This window comes from Chiloscyllium punctatum, chromosome 19 (genome assembly GCF_047496795.1).
Source record: "Chiloscyllium punctatum isolate Juve2018m chromosome 19, sChiPun1.3, whole genome shotgun sequence".
Taxonomy (NCBI): domain Eukaryota; kingdom Metazoa; phylum Chordata; class Chondrichthyes; order Orectolobiformes; family Hemiscylliidae; genus Chiloscyllium; species Chiloscyllium punctatum.
In genome coordinates, this window is record NC_092757.1 from 29,185,101 (window position 1) to 29,204,938 (window position 19,838).

General features: G+C 47.2%; 1 protein-coding gene across 1 annotated transcript; it reads right to left on the minus strand.

Moving 5' to 3' along the window:
- Positions 1 to 3,046: 3,046 nt before the first annotated feature.
- LOC140491257 (beta-1,3-galactosyl-O-glycosyl-glycoprotein beta-1,6-N-acetylglucosaminyltransferase 3-like) lies at positions 3,047 to 19,082 on the minus strand. The gene is made up of 2 exons (XM_072589222.1): positions 18,354 to 19,082; positions 3,047 to 3,955 (listed from the first exon to the last, which is right to left on the minus strand). The coding sequence occupies exons 1-2, from the start codon at positions 18,969 to 18,971 to the stop codon at positions 3,419 to 3,421; spliced, it is 1,155 nt and encodes a 384-aa protein (XP_072445323.1). The 5' UTR covers positions 18,972 to 19,082; the 3' UTR covers positions 3,047 to 3,418.
- Positions 19,083 to 19,838: the final 756 nt, after the last annotated feature.

The window sequence follows — 19,838 nt, forward strand, 5'->3', positions numbered from 1 at the left end:
ATAGAAATGGAGAGGTCCAGGAAGGGGAGGGAGGAGTCTGACACGGTCCAGGTAAATTTGAGGTCGGGGTGGTACTAGCTCACCAAGCTGGAAATGACCTTGTTTACTGCCCACCAGCTACTCCTCCATCCTCCAGGGCACACCAAACACTGTGACATTCATGGTACAGTCTCTCTTAACATCGCAATGGTGTCACGAACCCACAGAAAACCCACAGAAAGCAGCGATGAGGGAGGGAGGCAGAGAAGTGAGAGGCAACGAGAGAGAGAGAGTCACACACAGGAGAGAAATGGGGAGACAGAAGAGGAGAGACAGACACAATATCTATGCTTATGAGGGAGAGAGAGCTGTGAGGGCTCACTGGGCTGAATACATGCCTAAATGATGAAACAAAATTCAGAGACAGATCTATAGTCCTATGACAGTGTGGAGAAGGCATTTCAAACCCATGGCCAAAGGAACAATGAAGGGCACGTAGTTGAGGTGTGTTCTTCCTCTGTACCTAACACCATTCTATCTCTGTCCTGGGAGTGTTTGATGAGGATGGAGTGGAGGGATCAATCCCAGGATTGTTCCTACCCTGGATGTATACAGATGGCATTACATGTGGCATCACAGTGGCAGCATTTCTCTTTGTATAGCTTCTGCTGTCATTGCCCTGTCAATTTTGGTGGGAGATGGATAAAATGGAGATATCTGAGTCCTTGAAGTATGAAGCAAGCTCCATTAAACAATCCCTGAATGTTAGACTAACACAGGACATTCACACACATAGGTCAGCTTCCGTCATTTGTACAGAAACCACCCTGAACCCCTTGATTAGATTCCAGTCTGAAACTCACTCCCGCATATCTGGTATTCTTTATACAAACCACCCCGAGACCCTCAATTAGATGTGGACATTATTACAGTGTTCTGATTTCTGTTCATTAAACAGCCATAATCATTCTCACTCAGTCCCATTTAGTTCCCATTTCTACAAGTAGATTCTATCTCATTTGTTTTCTTTTTGACTGTTTTCATTTCTATCTGCATCCAAATGATATCCAGTGTCACTATTTCCGGTGTTAGTGTCTATAGTTAAAACATCTGACATCGCAATGTCCAGCATTACACTGTCCAGGGTCACAGTCTGATCTCACAGTATCTAGTGATAGTGTCCAGAGTTACAGTGTTGTAACCGGAGTGACAGTGGAGTGTCTGGACTGACAGTGTCATACAGGGAGTGACAATGTCCCAAGTTATTGTGCCCGGAGGTACGGTGTCCGGAGTGACTGTCACTCCCTGTATGACACTGTCAGTCCAGACACCGTACCTCCGAGCACAATAACTCTGGACATTGTCACTCCCTGTATGACACTGTCAGTCCAGACACCGTACCTCCGAGCACAATAACTCTGGACATTGTCACTCCCTGTATGACACTATGTCCAGAGTTATTGTGCCCGGAGGTGCGGTGTCCGGAGTGACACAGGAAAATGAAGCTGAACCAAAACCAACCTCCCAATCACTGGATTTGCAATCACTGGACATTCAATGACCCTCAAAATCGTTCAATTGTTCCTTACCAGAATTTACAAATAACAGATCTTGGATATCAAGTTTATAAGTTAATAAATTGTTAATTTCTGTTTATGTCACTTTAGCAGAATACAGATGATCATAAACCCATGCAAACCTCCCCCCCCACCCCCACCCCCAATTCGCACACCAGCAGACAGTTAAGAGATAAACCTGTTTAAAATTTTAGTTTCAATGATAAATCGAGGCCATCATGAAATCCTTTGATGCTGGGTTGTATTACAGGCACAAGAACTGTATACCATGTTTGAACTTAAAGTCACCAGTCAATGCGAACAAATTCTGAAGACCTGTGGAGACTAATACTCATTCCCGAAGACTCACATTCTCATCTCAGACCTTTTAACAAGTTAACAACTGGGGAAATAACTAGACAAAGTCAAACCAAAAAGAAGACCAGACCAGTCCAGCAACTTCCAAAGAAGCACTTCCTCCAAGCCCAAAATCCAGTCAGAGCGAGGTCACTCATGGTTTTTGCTTTCTTTCTCACCATTCTCTGTGGTTACCTGCCCGGCAGCATTCCTCTTACTGACTGACCCATTCACTATCCATCCAGCTGTCAGTCCCTGAGCAGAACTACATCTCGGTGCTGAAGCGTCTGCTGTGTTCAGAGAGCAGTAATTCACCTGCATTATCTTTCCTGGCCAGATCCTAACAGCAAACATCAGTCTTTTGTCTCTCCACTTTTTTTAAAAAGAAGAACTAGCCACTGTTCAAAGTTCAATTCTCAATTTGGACTCACAGTTCCAAACCAAAATGAGAAAAATAAAAAAAAGTGATGGTCACAACACTGGTCTTGCAGTGTCCAGCTGTACAGTGCCCACTAGTGCAGTGTTCCAGTAATGCAGTGCCCACTCGTGCAGTGTTCCAGTAAGGCAGTGCCCACTCGTGCAGTGTTCCAGTAAGGCAGTGCCCACTCGTGCAGTGTTCCAGTAATGCAGTGCCCACTAGTGCAGTGTTCCAGTAATGCAGTGCCCACTCGTGCAGTGTTCCAGTAATGCAGTGTCCACTCGTGCACTGTTGAGTATTATTAGTGGATGTGTCCCTGTGAGACTGGGCACAAATAACTCCATTGACCTGTAGCCAACCACTTCAACTCCTCCTCCCACTCCACAATGACACTTCCTGCACCACCAAATCCAAGCTATCTGACAACTGGAGGAAGAACACCTCATCTTCTGCCTTGGGACCCTCAACCACATGGCATCAACATTAACGACACTAGTTTCCAAATCTCTCCTCTTCCCGCACCTCATCCCAGATCCAACCCTCTAAATCTGCTCTCTCCTCTTGACCTGTCCATCTTCCTTCCTAACTATATGTTCGACCTTCCCCACCGACCAATCACAATCACCCCCCCCCCCGCCCCCCCAACACCGATGGATTTACCGAGCACCTTCCCAGCTACCTTCCCCAAAAGCCCCACCCTCCCTCTATTTATCTCAACCCCCTTATTCCCCCACATTCCTGATGAAGGACTTATACCTGAAATATCGGTTCTCCTGCTCCTCGGATGCTGCCTGACCTGCCATGCTTTTCCAGCACCATACATTTTGACTCTCACAGTAACTAATGTTACAGTGCTAAGTCTCACAGTGCCCAGTGTTACAGTGGATAGTATTAAGGTATCCAATCTCGACAGTGCACAACACTACAGTGCCCAGCCTCTCACTGTCTCGTGTTACAATGGCCATGTTACAGCATGCAGTCTCACTGTGCCTGGCCTCCACAGCACCCAGTGTTATAGTATACAATCTCACAGTGCCCAGTTTCACAGTGCCCAGTCTCTTAGTGTTTCCGATGTCTCACCCACCACCCCTACCACCATTACTGAGGTTTACTCTGTCCCAACCTCCAACCCAGCCCCAATTTTACCAAGTGTCCTGTTTCGGAGATATTCCTCCATGCACTGTACTGCTGTGTTGTCCATATTGGGGTCAAACTTATTTGCAAAGAAACATCTCTGACGGACCACCCACTGTAGATCTCCTGCCCCGTACACACAAACCAAGTGGCGATACCTTCCCGTGCAGGGAGGGTATAGGGCACCCCTCGCAACGTCACCAGCCTCAAAGGACCACTTTACTGCCCGGCCAAGTGTCCTGGTGGCTCCTTGGGTGTACGGGATGGAGCCGGGTACATTGGGCATTCTGTGCAGGGTAGCCCACACATGCTCGTCCGGGCTGTAGGTGTCCTCCGACCACTTGAGGAAGGCCTGGATCTCGGCACTATCAAACACATGGCTGACAAACTCTCTGGAGGCCATGAAGTAGGCGCTGCCCACGAAGATGGAGGTGCTGATGTTCGGCTGGTCTTTCAGTTGTGCTGTCAAGACGACTTGGTCGAGGGTATCATGGTGGTATTGCCAACGTTTCTAAAAGGCAGGCACAAGAGAGAGTGAGAGAGACAAGAAAGCAGAAATGATAGCTTTTCAACTTTGCCTATGGCTTTTTCCCTCCCCAACTCCTTTGCACTCTTCTTGCCCCCAGCTCCGGCAAGATCCATGCACACTCCTTCTCTCAGTTACTCACCTTACAGTGGAGAACAAGGCCATTCAGCCCCTCAGGCTTTTCTCACTCCTATTGCCTAGTGCCAGTCACCTGCCTACTTCCCCAAATCCCTGCCTCCCAAACCATCTCCCAATGCTCATTCGCTGAGCAAACATAAAACTCATCCTCAAACTCTCCCAGTGGATCTGGCTCCAAAAATACACTTCAAGCTGTGCCCTCTGGTCATAAAGGTTGAGAGCACCAGAAAAATAGATCCTTCAGCCCATCGTATCTGTGCTGGCAAAACAGGCTCCTTGCTACTCCAGTCTCATTTTCCAGCACTTGGAACATTGCCTTTCATGCCTCACCAGTGCAATGGAGACACTTTCCTGTGGTCATCAACTCCTGGAGTGGGACTTGAACACAGAGCTTTTGCCTTCGAGAGAAGGACATGGTGTGCAGGGATATAGTTCTTTGAAAGTTGCATTGCAGATAGACAGGGTGGTGAAGTAGGTGTTTGATACCTTTACTTTCATTGGTCCGTGCATTGAGTATACGAGTTGGGATGTAATGTTGCAGCTGTAACAGAGATGGATAGAGCTCTGAAAGATAGTGGAATCAAGGGTTATGGGGATAAGGCAGGAACAGGATACTGATTGTGGATGATTAGCCATGATCATAATGAATGGTGGTGCTACTCCTGCACCTATTGTCTATAAGTAGGAGTATCTTTGACTATCTCTGATATGCATTTGCCATTACCAAGTGTGATCTATTGTCTGTAGAAGACATTGGTGAGGCCACTTTTAAAATACTGCATACAATTCTGGTCACCCTTCGAAAGAAAGGATGTTGTTAAACTTGAGAGGGTGCAGAAGAGATTTACCAGGATGTTGCCGAGATTGGAGGGTTTGAGCTACAGTAAGAGGTTGAATAGGCTGGGGCTATTTTCCCTGGAGTGTTGGATGCTGAGGGGTATCCTTACAGAAGTTCATAAAATCAGGAGGAGCATGGATCCATGTTGAAATGATCAGCCGGATGATAGTACACTTCACACAGCTTCCTTTATCACATACATGCAAGAAGACTCGACCAGCCGGGTCAAAGCCCACCCTTGCCTGGAGAGTCTGAAACAGGCAGTTGCAATCACACTTTTACACACAAATCAGCGTTCCCTTTTCACGAATTACATTTTGATTTCAAGCCTTAGCAACACAACTGATCAATCAGATCCTGATCTATTTACATGACGTTTAGCATTAGATCATTGACCTTAAACTTCTACAACACCTGTTGAGTGTTGTTTCGGTCTTCCTACCTTCTCACTTAGCTGGGGCCAGTTTCAGTAAGCTAGCTAGCTTGCATACATGCTTGGCTGCACTTTTCTGTTGCTGCTCAGAATTGTTTAGCTGACCTCCTTTTCTGTTCTTGCCCCATTTTGATTCCTTCCACATCGGCTGTATAGCCAAAGGTCTTTTCCCAAGGGTGGGGGAGTCCAAAACTAGAAGCATAGGTTTAAGGTGAGAGGGGAAAGACCTGAGGGTCTTTCACGCAGTGGATGACGTGTGCCTGGAATGAGCTACCAAGAGGTGGTGGAGGCGGCTGGTACAATGACAATATTTAAAAGGCATCTAGATGTGGACATGAATAGGAATAGGTGAGAGAGATATGTGCCAAAGGCTGGCAAATGGGACTAGGTCAGATTGGGATGACTGGTCAGCGCAGACAGGTTGAACATAGAACATAGAACAATACAGCACATAACAGGCCCTTCGGCCCACGATGTTGTGCTGAACACTTGTCCTAGCTTAAACACCTATCTATGTACTTATCCAATTGCCGCTTAAAGGTCACCAATGATTCTGACTCTGCCACTCCCACAGGCAGTGCATCCCATGCCCCCACCACTCTCTGGGTAAAGAACCTACCCCTGACATCCCCCCTATATCTTCCACCCTTCACCTGAACTGAAGGGTCTGTTCCATACTGCATGATGCTATGACTCCATGCTGTCTGGTTATTGAGGTTTAGAGCATCAAAATAATAAGTTGCCCTTCAGCCCATCGTGTCTGCACTGGTCAAAAAGACAAGCTCTGAGCTGTTCTCATCACATTTTGCAGCACTTGGCCCATGCTCTTGAGTGTCTCACAACAGCAATGAAGACACCTTCCTATGGCCATCAGCTCCTGGAGTAGGACTTGAATCCAAAGCTCCTCCCTCAGAGTGAAGGACACCACACATTAGATTCTCTACAGTATGGAAACAGGCCATTTGGCCCAACAAGTCCACACCAATCCTGTGAAGAGCAACCCATCCATACCCATTACCCTACCCGATATTTACCCCTGACGAATGCACCCGAACACTATGGGCAATTTAGCACGACAAATCTACCTGGCCTGCACATCTTTGTGGATTGTGGCAGGAAACCAGAGCATCTGGAGGAAACCCACGCGGACATGGGGAGAATGTGCAAACTCCACACAGACAGTCGCCCAAGGCTGGAATCGAACCCAGGTCTTTGGCGCTGTGAGGCAACAGTGCTAACCACTGAGCCACCGTGCCACCCCTTCCGCAAGACACAAGACACTTTATTTACATTGTATCAAAAGATATCTTTTATCCTCGGTCCTTGTGGCATCATGCATGGGAGATATGGATCCTTGGTTACCAAGGGGAGGATAGATTATCGATGGTATGCAGGAATGTGGATGGTGGAACAGGATCAAAAGGGCCAATGGCCTACTCTTGTTCCTTGTATGTATGGGTGCTGATTTTCTTTTATACAACTTACATCGGAACTTGCCATCATCTCATACAAATGTAGTTTAGGCTTAATTTGCATTTCAATTCCTCAGATCTCCCTACTATGCCTCTAACCCAAAATCTTACGTCTGCATTCCATTGCACTTGTACAATCGGTAAACAGTGAAGTATATTTCCTTGTCTTAATTACCGAGTGCTCACCCATTGAATAAACCTCACTCCAATCTCCTTTATTCCAATGGGAGCATCGTTGACCTTTCCAACTGAGCCATCCAACTTAAACCCTGGCACCATTCTGCGAAATCTCCTCCCTATCCTGAGGGTCCTCACATCATTTTATAGTCACCGGAAATGACCACAACAATCCAACTGGGGCTAAACCAATTCGACATGCAGCATAACTCAACCATTTATTGGCATCAATGCCTCTATTTATGAAGCCTTCTGCTTTTCTACCCTCTTATGGCCTCCCCCATCTTCTAATGTTGATGAATGTTTATCGCCAGATCCCTCTAATCCTGCGCACTCTTTACGATTGTGCCATTACATTTCTATTACCTTCTCCCAAAACATATCACCTTACACTCTTCTGTATTCACCTCTGACTGGATGCTGTCTGTTCATTGTGGTGACTCTGAACAATTCACATCATCCTCACCATTTGCTAATCCTCCAGGTTTATCATTGTCCCGAATATGGGCATTTTGCCACATACTGCAAGATTGATATCACTGACATATTGAATAAAAGCAGTCGTCTATTTAGGGCTGAGATGCGGAAACATTTCTTAACTTACAGGATAGTGAAGTTATGGAATTCTGTACCACAGAAAGCTGTGGAGTTTGAGTCATTGAATATATCCAAGAATGCGATTAACAAATATTTAGGTTTCAAAAGCATCAAAGGCATGGGGAGAAAGTGGTAGTATGGCATTGAGATTGAGCATTAGCCATGATCATATAGTATGGTGGGCCTCATGGAGGGCCAAATCATCTTCTCCTGCTCCGGGTCTTGATGTTTATATGTCCCAGCTCTGTGGATCATTCCCATCTCCCAACCACCCATCCAAAACAAGATCCATGAATCAGGGCTTGTGTTGTCAATTTTGTTGTCCAGCCGTTTTTATCTAGTGTCTAGTGAAACACTTCATTGAATCCAGTTCAGACAACATTCTCTGCATTCGAATTCTCAGCTACTTCATCAATGCATGATGCGATGTTAGAGACTTACCTTTTGAAAACCTGCATTGGCTTCGCTTCATTAATTTGATCTAAGGCAGGTTGGTGCGAATTGCAGCCATAACTGCCAGCATCAATGTCAAGTGCATGATACAAAGTAAACTAGGATCCATGCGGTGTGAGCCTCGGAGACCCAGGTTTAAGTCGCTTTTGCTCCAGAGTTGTGCGATAACATCTTTGAACAGTTTCATCAGTAAATGTAAGACCATTAACAAGTCGGGACAGGAGTCGGCCATTTGGTCCCTCAAGCCAGCTTCACTAGGATCGTGGCTGATTCAACATTCCTCAAGTCCATGTTCTTGCCCTATCCCCATAACGCTTAATTCCCCAACTGAGCAAGAATCTATCCATCTGAACCTTAAATATATGCAAGGACAGCTGTCTGTGGCAAGGAATTCCAAAGATTCACAACCTTCTGAGAGAGGAAATTCCACCTCATCTCAGTCTTAAACTGGTGCCCCTTTATTCTGAGACAGTACCCCCCCTGGTCCTGGACTCTCCCATGAGGAGAAACATCCTTTCAGCATTTATCCTGTCAAGCCCCTTAATCCTGTCCATTTCAATGAGGTCACCTCTCATTCTTCTAAACTCCAGTGAGTAGAATCCTGTTTAGCCTTTTGTTTTTAAGACAATCCCTCCATAATGGGGGCCATCCCACTGAACATTCTCTTAACTTCCTCCAATGAAACAACATGTTTTCTTAAATAAGGTGACCAGAAGTGCTCGCAGTGCTCCGGATGTACTCCCACAAGCACCTTGCACAGTTGCAGTAAGACTTCCTGACTTTTATACTCCAACCACCCCCCCCCCCTTCAAGTAAGGGCAAACATTCCACTTCAGTTCTGAAGAAAGGTCACCAGACTCAAAACATTGACTCTGTTTTCTCTCCACAAATGCTACCCGACCTGCTGAGTCTCCCCAGAAATTTCTGTTTTCATCCAATATTCCATTAGTCTTCCCAATTACCTGCTGCCCCCGTGTGCGAGCTTTCCATGTTTCATTCACTAGTTCCCCCAAGTCCCTTTGTATTGCAACTTTCTGAAGCTTTCTCCATTTAAATAATATTCTATTCTTTTGATTTCCCTTCCAGATGAACAACTTCACATTTTCCCACATTGCACTCCATTTGCCAACATTTTTGCCAACTTAACCTATCAATATCTGACTGTAAAGCACATAAGACAACATTTTTTACTGTAACTCGATTATATATGACAGTAATACATCAGCAAGGTTTGAGAAGGTTTGTAGCTCAGGTTGAGGTTCTAGATGTAGATTTGTTCGCTGAGTTGGAAGGTTCACTGAAGATGTTGCCTAGTATGGTGACAAACATCTGAAAATGAACCTTCCAGCTCAACGAGCAAACCTACATCCAGAGTAATATTTCAAGTCAACCTCCGCGTACAACGGGATCTTGATCAGATGGGCTAATAGGCCGAGGACTGCCAGATGGAGTTTAATGTCGAGAAATGTGAGGTGCTCCATTTTGGAAAGGCAAATCAGGGCAGGAATAATACACTTCATGGTAAAGTCTGGGGAGTGACGATGAAGCAAGAGATCTTGGAATGCTGATTCATAGTTTCTTGAAAATGGAGTCGCAGATAAACAGGGTAGTGAAGAAGTCGTTTGCTATGCTTGCCATTATTGGTCAGTGCATTATGTGTAGGAGTTGGGAGGTCATGCTGTGGCTGAACAGGACATTGGTTTGGCAACTTCTGGAATACAGCATGCAATTCTGGTCTCCCTGCTATAGGAAGGATGTTGTGAAACTTGAAAAGGTTCAGAAAAGATTTACAAGGATGTTGCCAGAGTTGAGTGAGGAAATGCAGGAGATTGGTACTAAATGTGGAATAATTACAGACACAATGGGCTGAATGGCATCCTTCCGCAAGAATTCTTTAATTCTGTGACTGGTGCAGAGGGAGATTAACTTCAAGGTTCATGTTATCAGGAGGACCCTTTCCTTAGCTGAGTGGTCAGAAAACTCCCTACTCTTTATTTGAACTAAGGTATAACCTGTCTCCACCAATATCATAGCAAAAGTCAGCCATTCGTCCCTTCAAGTCTGCTCCACCATTCAAGAAGATCACTGCTCTTCTGGTTGCAATTTCAATTCCACATTTCTATTGGTTGCCCCGGGGTCCTTATCTTTTTTTAAAAAAAGGTCACCTTGCTCACCCTTTCATAACTTCATCAACTCAGCCTTCACAACTTTGTACAGAAGAGATTTACACAGTGCAACAGCCGTCTCAGGGGAAAATAATTCTGCAAGGCATTGGTGAGTTCACTTTTGGAGTATTGGGTAAATAATGTGATCGACCTGCTGTTGGAAGGGTGTTGTTAAACTGCAAAGGATGCAGAATAGATTTACAAAGATGTTGCCAGGACTGCAGGGTTTTAGTTATAAGGAGAGGCTAGATAGGCTAGGACTTTTCTCACTGGAGTATCGGAGGGTGAAGGGTGATCATATCGCGGTTTATAAAATTGTGGGGGAAATCGATAAAAGTGAATAGCCCTGGGATAGGGGAGTCCAAACCCAGAGGGCATAGGTTTAAGGTGAGACCTGAGGGTGGTGCAAATACAGAGCAAGTTGCCAAAAAGAATTGTTGTAGTGGGTACAATCACAAGATTTAACAGACCACATAAATAGGACAAGTTTAGGGGGATATGGACCAAACACAGGATAATGGGACTAGTTCCAATTAGGATACCTGCTTGGCATGGATGAGTTGGACAAAAGGGTATGTTTCGGTGCTGTAGGACTCTGACGATATCTTATTGTACAGAACATCTTGTCAAACCTACAAGAGAAAGCAATGTCCCATCAACCACCTTATCATGTCCCCTCAGAGAAATTTATACATTTCAAAAAGATCTCTCAGATTTCCAAACATAAATGTATAAAAGCCAATTTGTTCAACCTTCCTTCATAAGATAAACCCTTCATTCCCAGGAAAAAGGCAGGTGAAACTTGCTGTCAATGTAATTATTTTATGTTTTAAATGAGAGAAAAATGTACAGACTGATTCTGATGTGGTCTCATCAAGGCACTCTCTCCACCCCTCAGGCCTGGAAATGGACACTACATTTTGAAGAAAAATGTCTGTGCTAATGGACTCTGGACTAGAAAGGACTCTGTTTGTTGGTAATTAACTGTCATCTGGTTTGTTGGGTTTATTACCTGCACTGTCTTGCATGTCCCTGGGTCTGGCAGGTCTTACCGTGAGCTGGGAGGCTCATGGGTCGTCCTGAAAGCTGTCACCCCGAGAGCCTCCCACTCAAATATGAAAAGACAGCAACAATGACATTTATGCATAAGACAATCCTGTTACATTAAAAAGTGCAGATAATACAGACCCAGCAAGACCCCGTCCCTCTCACCTTCCGACCACTCTAAGGCAGCCCGCCCCTACGTGCCTTCCGGCTCTCAGTCCGCCCTGACACACCTTTCGACCACCTCTAGGACTGCCCGCCCCAGTACCCACCTGGGGTGAGTGGGTAGGCCATCCTGTGAACCTGAAGGTTGGTAGGCCACCTTATGACAGTCTCCCGAGAGCTAGATGGTGGGTAGACCGTTCTGAGCACTGTCATCCTGAAAAGGGGTAATCGGGACGGGCTGTCCTCGAGGTGGTCGAAAGCTGTGTCAGAGCAGCCGAGAGCCAGAAAGCGCGTAGGGACGGGCTGAGATCCAGAAGGCTTGTGGGCTGCCCTGCACACTGTCGACCCAGGGAAGGGGACAGGCTGTCCTAGAGGTGGCCGAAAAGTGTGCCAGGATAGCCACTGGCCAGATGGCGCATCGGGGTGGGTGAGAGCCCAATGGTATGTAGGGGCAGACCGAGAGCTAGAAGGTTGGCAGCCGTCCTCAGCGTTGTCACCCAGGTGGGTACTGGGGCGGGCAGTCCTAGAGGTGGTCGAAAGGTGTGTCAGGGCGGACTGAGAGCCGGAAGGCACGTAGGGGCGGGCTGCCTTAGAGTGGTCGGAAGGTGAGAGAGACGGGGTCTTGCTGGGTCTGTATTATCTGCACTTTTTAATGTAACAGGATTGTCTTATGCATAAATATCATTGTTGCTGTCTTTTCATATTTGAAACTGGGATTTATGGTTTGTCCTCAATTCCCTGTGAACTGGTTGAACGGTAGGGTTTGGGGCCGAGATTTGCTGCTCCTCTCCCTTGCAAAATTTCTGTTGTATACAGCTGTAAATGTTAACTGTTGTGCTGTAACCTCTTTTTTGTACTTGTTTAATAAAATAAAACAAAAACAGGGGAATGCTCCTCTCCCTTGTAAAATTGCTGCCTCTTGTGTACAGTTGTAAATGTTAACTGTTTTTATAAACTGTTTCATAAAATTTATAAACAGGAGATTCAGAGGTCTTCTCGATTTAGGGGACTGACTCTGTGCTGGCTGGGTCACAGTGTGTTACTGTTGGTTTCTGCTTGTTTTTTGTGTGGGGGATACCTGATTCCTGAACTAGCTGAATTATTTAGCCAGCTTGTTAACTGATATTCCTTTAGTGAGGACTGATTGTTAAACTCCTGATGCACATAATGTGTCTCAGGTGTAACTCAGTTCTCATTAGGGGATTGTTGTTTCACTGGCTGGTTACAGTCTGTGTGTTACTCTTTTCTTCACTTTTGAGAAAAGGACAATGTTAATTTTGTGGTAGGGCTTAGCCCTTGGACTCTAGTTTTCTTTGTTTTTTGTATGTGTCCTCACTGTTTGGACTGAGCCCTTGTGGAAGACATACATTTTATCAGAGGAGCTGTTCCTGTGGGGAGGCCTAGCCCTGAGACTGGGCCTCTGAAGGTTGAACACCTGTGTGTGTGCTGGGAGATGAGCACTTGCTGTATCCTGGAGTTTGGGAGAAGACCTTTCCTTCAGGAGTGGACCAAAACCCCTGTGAGGTTAACTACCTTTACAATGTACTGTGTTCCTGTGAGTGGGCCTGGCTCTCCAAGGATGTGCCAGGACTCCATGGAGACTGAACACCTATGTGCTCTGGGGTGTGCATTTGCTGCCTTTGGGAGTGGACTCTGCCCTTGGTTGTAGACCCTGTTTTTAGCAGTGGTCTCTATTTCTGACAACACATGTCATAAACTGGAATGGACTCTGTTCCTGAGAACTCTTTTTTTTTTGAAGACTCAATATTTGGACTCTGTTTTTTCACAATTAACTCTATTGTGTTTCTTGTTGGGCTTATCACCTGCACTGTCTTGTGTGTCCCTGGGTCTGCAGGCCTTACTGTGAGCTGGGACATTCATGGGTGGTCCTGAAAGCTGTCACCCCTGAGAACCAAAGGGTGGGTAGGCCACCCTGATGCCTGTTGCCCCTAAAGCCAGTAGGTGGGTAGGCCATTCTGAGCGCTGTCGTCCTGAGAAGGGGTAATCTGGATGGGCTGTCCTACAAGTGGTCGAAAGGTGTGTCCGGGCAGGCTGCCTTAGAGCTTCCAGAAGGTGGGAGGGATTTGGGGGGGGGGGGGAAGGCTTGCTGGTTTTTTTGGGGGTCTGTATTGTATGCTCTGTTTCTTACACAATTGGACTGTCTTATATGTGTGAATGTCATTGTTCCTGTTTGTAATGATTGAAACTGGGATTTGAGGTTTGTTCTCATTTCCCTGAAAACTGGTTGAAGGTCAGGGTTTGGGGTTGGCTTTGTCATTCCCCTCCCTTGTAAAATTGCTGTTTCTCTGTATATAGCTGTAAATGTAATTGTTTGTATAAACTGTGAATTGTTTAATAAAATATAAATAAACAGGACTGTCTGTTTCCTTTCTTCCTGGTGATGGAATATAAATTGTGAGGAGCAATTACAAATGTCTGCGAAATCACAAAGCTAAATCATGAAAGAGGAAGGGGAGTGTAGGTTAAGCTAGATATGCTTTGTACAAACACCGAGAAGCATCTGTTTCCCGCTTCTGCAAAAACAAAAACCACAATCAAGAGGCCATAAGGCTCAGTGTGGACGAAGAATGAGAGGAAATGTTGCTTTAGAAAGCAAGGAAGCAGATGGCAGTGAAGGAGGATATACGCCAACAATAGACCACAGAGGGATGTGGTGAAATGGCCAAGCAAAACCTGTACTGTTACGCACAAGGCCAGATAAGGCAAGAGATAAACAAGAGGAATGGGTGCTGGGTTTAGAGTAGTGGGAGGAGGGAAAGAGAAATGAATTGAATCAAGGTTTTGTACTGTGTGCCTATCTTGTAGACACCACTCTTGCAAGAGGATATCAGATGATACTGCTGCTGCAGATCTTGTCTTGGACTGAAATTATGAAGTGAGTGGGTTCTATTTCCCACATAAATTAAGATTTACACACTTGTTGTTTTTCACTGCATCTGACACCTACACACATGACATGGGTACAAGGGAAAAATACGCACGATTGCTGTTGGGTGGTAGTGGAAGAAAAATAAACAGGCATGTCAAGGGATCTGCTCAGAGAGCTGGCTCAGCATATGAAGGACTCTTCAATCCTCTTGAGAGGAGACTGACTTTGAAATAGCCTCAGTGTGTCTTATGTGCTGCTGTTGGTGTCCTCCTCCTGAGGAGTTTATTTTTTTTTTCATAGTTTGTTGTGGTTTCTTTCTGCTTATTTCTTCTGTTAATTTGAAGCTGTGCTCAGCTACTACCACCACTGCTGCTACAGTCTGGGTCTGTGCCTGCTCCTGCTACTGAAGCCTGGACCTCACCTGCGCCTCTGCTGCTGCTGCTGCCTGGGCCTACCTACACCTGGGGACGACTTCGACTGCTACTTCTGAGGCCGCTTCTGAAAAAAAAATAAACAGGACGATCAGATGCTCTGTTCACTCTGAGCTGGCTCTGAGGAAGTTGGATCCGTGTCAAGGGCTCCATGTGTAAACAAAAGGGTGAGTTGGTGACTGGATAATGGCCTCTGTGAAGTTATTCCTGATGTAGAGGTTTCCTGCTCCTCGGATGCTGCCTGACCTGCTGTGCTTTTACAACACTGCTGTAATCTTGACAGTAATCTCCAGCATCTGCAGTACCCACTTACAGTCCTAGAGATGTACAGCACGGAAACAGACCCTTCGGTCCAACCTGTCCACGCCGACCAGATATCCCAACCCAATCTAGTCCCACCTGCCAGCACCCGGCCCATATCCCTCCAAAGCCTTCCTATTCATATACCCATCCAAATGCCTCTTAACTGTTGCAGTTGTACCAGCCTCCACCACATCTTCTGGCAGCTCATTCCATATGCGTACCACACTCCATGAAAATGTTGCCGCTCAGGTCTCTTTTATATCTTTCCCCTCTCACCCGAAACGAATGCCCTCTAGTTCTGGACTCCCCGACCCCAGGGAAAAGACTTTGTCTATTTATCCTATCCATGCCCCCCATAATTTTGTAAACCTCTCTAAGGTCACCCCTCAGCCTCTGACGCTCCAGGGAAAACAGCCTCAGCCTGTTCAGCCTCTCCCTATAGCTCAAATCCTCCAACCCTGGCAACATCCTTGTAAATCATTTTGGAATCCTTTCAAGTTTCACAACATCTCTCCAATAGGAAGGAGACCCAGAATTGCATGCAATATTACAACAGGGCCTATCCAATGTCTTGTACAGCCGCAACATGACCTCGTAACTTCTGTACTCCATACTCTGATCAATAAAGGAGCATATACCAAACGCTGCCTTCACTATCCTATCTACCTGCGACTCCGCTTCAAGGAGCTACGAACTTGCACTCCAAGGTCTCTTTGTTCAGCGACACTCCCAAGGACCTTACCATTAAGTGTATAAGTCCTGCTAAGCTTTGCTTTCCCAAAATGCAGCACCTCACATTTATGTGAATTAAACTCCATCTGCCATGTCTCAGCCCATTGGCCCATCAAGTCCTGATCCTGTTGTAATCTGAGCTAACCCTCTTCGCTGTCCACTACACCTTCAATTTTGGTGTCATCTGCAAACTTACTAACTGTATCTCTTATGCTCGCATCCGAATCATTTATGTAAATGACAAAAAGTAGAGGGCCCAGCACCGATCCTTGTGGCACTTCACTGGTGACAGGCCTCCAGTCTGAAAAACAACCCTCCACCACCCTGTGTCTTCTATCTTTTGAGCCAGTTCTGTATCCAAATGGCTAGTTCTCCCTGTATTCCATGAGATCTAATCTTGCTAATCAGTCTCTCATGGGGAAACTTGTTGAATACCTTACTGAAGTCCATACAGATGACATCTACTGCTCTGCCCTGATCAATCCTCTTTGTTACTTCAAAAAACTCAATCAAGTTTGTGAGACTATTTCAATATCAACCTAAGAACAATCCTTTACATGCTCTGAACTGAACTTACATTCTTCTGTTCACTCTTAACTCTTAAGGGGTAGCCATGAGCACCCACATGGGCCCCATCTATGCCTGCCTCTTCATCCAGCGGTACCATTCCCCACGTTTTCCTCCACTACATTGATGACTGGATTAGCACTACCTCGTATTTGCATGAGGTAGTTGAAAAGTTCATTAGTTCTACCAACACCTTCCAACCTGACCTCAAATTCACCCGGACAATCTCTGACACCTGCTTCCCCTTCCTGGACCTCTCCATCTCTGGCAACCGACTAACCGTGGACATCTACTACAAACCCACCAACTCCCATAGCTACCTGAAATACACCTTCTCACACCCTGCCCCTATAAAAACACTATCCCTTATTTCCCAATTTCTCTGCCTCTGTTCCCAGGAGGACCAATTCCACCACAGAACATCCCAGATGGCGTCCTACCTCAAAAACTACAATTTCCTCTCCCACATGGTTGACAATGCCCCCCAGTGCATCTGCTCCATTTCCTGTACCTTCACCCTTGAACCACACTCCTCCCATCGTGACAGGGACAGAACCCCTTGGTCTTCACCTTCTGCCCCACCAACAGCCGGATACATTGCATTATCCTCCACCACTTCTGCCACTTACAAACAGACCGCACCATTAGGGACATATTTCCCTCTGCACTCCACCTGCATTTCAGAGACCATTCCCTTTGCAGTTCCCTTGTCAGATTCACACCCTCTACCAACCCACCCTCCCCTCCTGGCACCTTCCCTGGCCTCTGAAAGAAGTGCAAAACCTGCACCCACACCTCCCCCCCCCCCCCCCCCCACCTCCCCTCCGTCCAAGGCTCCAAAGGATCCTTCCACATCTGACAGAAATATACTTGTACCTCCACCAATGTCATCTACTGCATCCATTGCACCCAATGTGGTCTCCTCTACACCGGGGAGACAGAACTCTGACTTGTGGATTGTTTCAGCGAACATTTCTGGGACACTCACACCCACCAACCAACCCCACCGCCCCATGGCTGAACACTTTAACTCCCCCTCCCACCAAGGGCATACAGGTTCTGGGCCGCCTCCATCACCAAACCCTTACCAGCTAATGCCTGGATATTCCACCTTGGAACTCTGCAACCAGGTGGATCAATGTCGATTTCACTAGTTTCCTCATTTCCCCACCCCAATTCATCACAGTCCCAAGCCTCCAACTCAGCACCACCCTCCTGACCGGTCCATCTTGCTTCCCACCTGTCCACTCTACCTTCCACACACACACCCCCTCCCCCACCCCCCAGCATACCTTCATCTATCTATCTCATTCCCAGCTACCTTCCACCCCCAGCCCCACACCCATCCCACTTACCTCTAAGCCCCCTGGTCCACAAGCCTCATTCCTGATGAAGGGCTTATGTCCAAATCAGATCCTGCCTGACCCATTGTGCTTTTCCAGTGCCACACTCTTGTCTCTGATCTCCAGCATCTGTAGTCCTCACTTTCTCCTACACTCTTAACCTACCTACATTCCTGTATACTCGCGTAATCCGTCACTATCCCTCCTTATCCCAGGCCCAGCCCTCTCTCTCTACCCCATCCCTTTCACCTGACCATCTTCCTTTCCACCCATCTTGGCCACCCCACCCACTGTCCAATCACAGCCACCTCCTCCCTACATCCACCAATCACCATCCCATCCACCTTTCCCCAGCCCCACACCCCCATTTATTCTGCAGCCCCTTTCTCTCCCCTGGTTCTGATGAAAGTTTCCGACTTGAAACGTCAATTGCCCTTCTCCTCTGCAGCTCAACTCTCCAACTCCTCCATATTCCTTTGTACATTCTGAACCTCCCTCCATGCAATTGAACACTTTTAACAACTCTGTATCTCTTTGTACAGTCGAGAGGTAAAGGACTGGAGGGGAGAGAGAGAGGGAGGGAGGATGGAAAACACTTGGATGAAGAGAGGCCGAGCAGACAGGAAGGCGGTTACCTTTTTGAACCCTGGTGCAGGATCCGACTCAATCACGTTGGAGCCGTTCAGAGCTCTGAGGCTGCGGACTATCTCCCGGTTGGTCTTCAGGGGGAAGTCTTGGCCACACACATTGATGAAGTACCTCCAGGGGACAGGGCTCTCCAACAGCTCCTTCATGCAGTTGAGATCTGCCTGAACTCTGCTCCATCCAGCATAGGTGACCCACTCCAGCTTGGCTGCGACAAAGACATTGTGGAAACACGAAGCGATGGCCTGAACGGCCGCATGAAATTGACTCGGGGATTTGCGGTCCACGTGGATACAGTAGACATTCTGTGGGGCGTAAATGCTCCGTAGAAGCCTCTCGAACATCTCAATGCTCTGGTGGATGACCATGGAGTAAGCCAAGGGGAAGTGTTCCTCCTCAGGGCTCAGGGGGACAGTGATATACTTGCGGGCCCTCACAAACGATCTGCAATTTCGGGTCATGTTCAGATAATCTCCCTCAGTGACGGCCTGGTGCTTGAGGGAGACACTAATGGAGTTGAGGAGGGCCCTTTCCACCTCCTGCCTGTCCCCCTGGATGATCTGCCAGCAGGTGGAGTTCTCTTCGACCAGCAGGAGGTGTTCCTGCATTGGACTGGCGCCTGGTTTCACCAGCCTGAGGGTCAGCCGGCCCCCTCCTCTCTGGACCAGCAGCCATTGGCACAACAAGACCACACTGAGTACACACAGCGCTGATCTGATGCACGACCAACGGGTACAACGCTGGCTCAACTTGGGCATGGCACTTTCCAGAGGGCAGTGTCCCCAGTCTATAGGCGATAGGCAAACGCAGAATGGATGCTCTCAGTGCTGGGCAGCACTGCCTCCACCAGGCCGTGGGGAAGGAGTGACTGCAATTTGCTGGAGAGGTCGCACCAGCCAGTCCCCTCGTTGTTAGACTCTTGTCTTCCCTTTTCCCCAAGATTCAGCGAATGACTCCGACTTTTACGCCCTCTTCCCCCCGGAACTGCTCTCCCTCTGGAATTCCTCTCCCACTTTAACACCTCTCCCTCTCTCCGTTATCCCTTTGTAACCCCTCTCCCTCTTTAACCCCTCTCCCTTTGTAATCCCTTTCCTCCACTAACTCATCTCTCTCCCTCAGTAACTGCTCTCTCTCGTTCCTCCTCTCTCTGTCCCTCTGTAACTCCTCTCTCTCTTTCTCTGTCCCTCAGTAACTCCTCTCCTCCCTCTCTCGGTAACTCTCTCTCTCTCTCTCTCGGTAACTCCTCTCCCTCTCTCTGTCTCTCTCAGTAACTCCTCCCGCCCTCCTCTGGATGAAACCCAGCCAATGTTCCGTTGTTTCTCTCTCGGAGTCCGGGCTCCTCTCGCTGCTGTCTGCCTGCCTGGCTACAGGCGTTTCCTTCCCCGGTCTCTGCTTCTCTCCGGCCGTTCCTGGATCGGTGTTGCCCGGGTGAAGGAAACGAGAGGATCGCGATGGTGTGCAGTCTGGATCGGAGA

Excerpts from the sequence above, each read along its gene's own strand:
- LOC140491257 (XM_072589222.1), bottom strand. The coding sequence starts at position 18,971 with ATGCAGGAACACCTCCTGCTGGTCGAAGAGAACTCCACCTGCTGGCAG. Across the intron at positions 3,956-18,353 it reads CTGCACCAGGGTTCAAAAAG|AAACGTTGGCAATACCACCA; the intron begins GTAACCGCCTTC and ends CCTGCCTTTTAG.